This window comes from Nestor notabilis, unplaced genomic scaffold, assembly GCF_000696875.1.
Source record: "Nestor notabilis isolate BGI_N333 unplaced genomic scaffold, ASM69687v1 scaffold2480, whole genome shotgun sequence".
In the NCBI taxonomy this organism is placed as follows: Eukaryota; Metazoa; Chordata; class Aves; order Psittaciformes; family Psittacidae; genus Nestor; species Nestor notabilis.
The window spans coordinates 9,476-10,738 of NW_009911379.1; the positions used below are offsets into that span (position 1 = coordinate 9,476).

The following is a 1,263-nucleotide window of genomic DNA, read 5'->3' on the forward strand; positions in this document are numbered from 1 at the left end:
TCCTACGGGCCTTTCTAACCCAAACCATTCTATGACTCTATGGTTACCGGCTTCCTGCTGGGCTTGGGCTCCTTCAGCTCAGCGGTGGAAAGCTTGAAGGGCTTAGAGCCACCTCCAAGGGCCCATCTGCGGCTGCTGGCCTGGCGCGACGTCCCCAGTGGATCCAGGACCAGCGGCTCCGGCTGCAGCAGGCTGTGGGAAAGAGCCGGGGGGGATCAGCCAGGAACACCCCAAGACCCCCGCCAAGTGTGAGAGCCACAGGGTAGGACCACATCACCTCCCTCCACCCCGACCCATCTGTATGTCCTTCTGCAGAGGACTGGCAAAGCACAGGGTCTGTGCAGGCAGCAGCTGCCTTCTCCTGGTGGGGCCCACCACCAGGACCCCCATGTACCAAAACCTGCAGCCTCAGGGGGACCCTGCTGAGACCTCCACAGCTCTTCCCACCATGCCACCCTTCCCAAGCCCAAAGACAATAGGGCTGGGACAAGCTGGGCAGGCCAGTGGGACTGGAGAAGTAATCGATAACTGGAATCTGGCGACGCTTGAGATGTTTGGGATCCTCTCTGCCATAGGGCCAGCTGAGGAACGCGGAGGGGCAGAGGTAGAGGGTTCCCTCCCGAGAATTCCAGGGTGTCCTGAGCCAGGCAGAGCAGACCCAGCCCTGGAGGGGATGTGGGGCTGCGGCCAGGCAGGGTCGGAGTCTGGTGGGCAGGAGGTGGGAGCCCACGGGAGGGGAACAGGCTCCCATTCACCCTGGCATGCAAGAGCCCGTCAGAGACCCCTTGCGGCCGCCAGCCCGGCCACCACGTGCCCAGGCCAGAACGGGGGCATTGTGGTGGAGACAAGGGCCCCTTGTTCTGGGAACTCTGCCTGGAGCACAGGGACAGGTAGAAGCAGGTGGGGAGCGGAGCTTGTCCCCCCCCGGCACAGCAGTGTTGGGTTACCATGCCCAGCACAGCCCCTGTCAGCACCCGCTGCACCCACAGCCCTGCCTGGGAGCGGATCCAGGCTCATTTTCCACCCCAACCCTGCTCCACACCACCAGCGGTATGGCAGGGGACAGCCCAGCACCTTGCCTGGGGCTGGAGCATCTCCCCAGGCATGGACCAGGTGAACTCCCCTGCAGCTCTGATCCAGCTCTGGGAAACAGCACAAGATGGATGTGGAGCTGTTGGAGCGAGGCCAGAGGAGGCCCCGGAGCTGCTGCGAGGGCTGGAGCAGCTCTGCTCTGGAGCCAGGCTGAGAGAGCTGGGCTGGGGC

General features: G+C 64.1%; 1 protein-coding gene across 1 annotated transcript in view; it reads right to left on the reverse strand.

Annotated features, from left to right (window-relative positions):
- ST6GALNAC2 (ST6 (alpha-N-acetyl-neuraminyl-2,3-beta-galactosyl-1,3)-N-acetylgalactosaminide alpha-2,6-sialyltransferase 2) overlaps nt 1–1,263 on the reverse strand; it is a gene marked incomplete at its 5' end in the record, with an annotated part of 9,935 nt that overhangs the window by 4,256 nt on the left and 4,416 nt on the right. Inside the window, one exon of the mRNA XM_010014321.1 lies at nt 48–192. Coding sequence (XP_010012623.1) covers nt 48–192 — 145 coding nt within the window. The remainder of the gene's footprint in view (nt 1–47; nt 193–1,263) is intronic.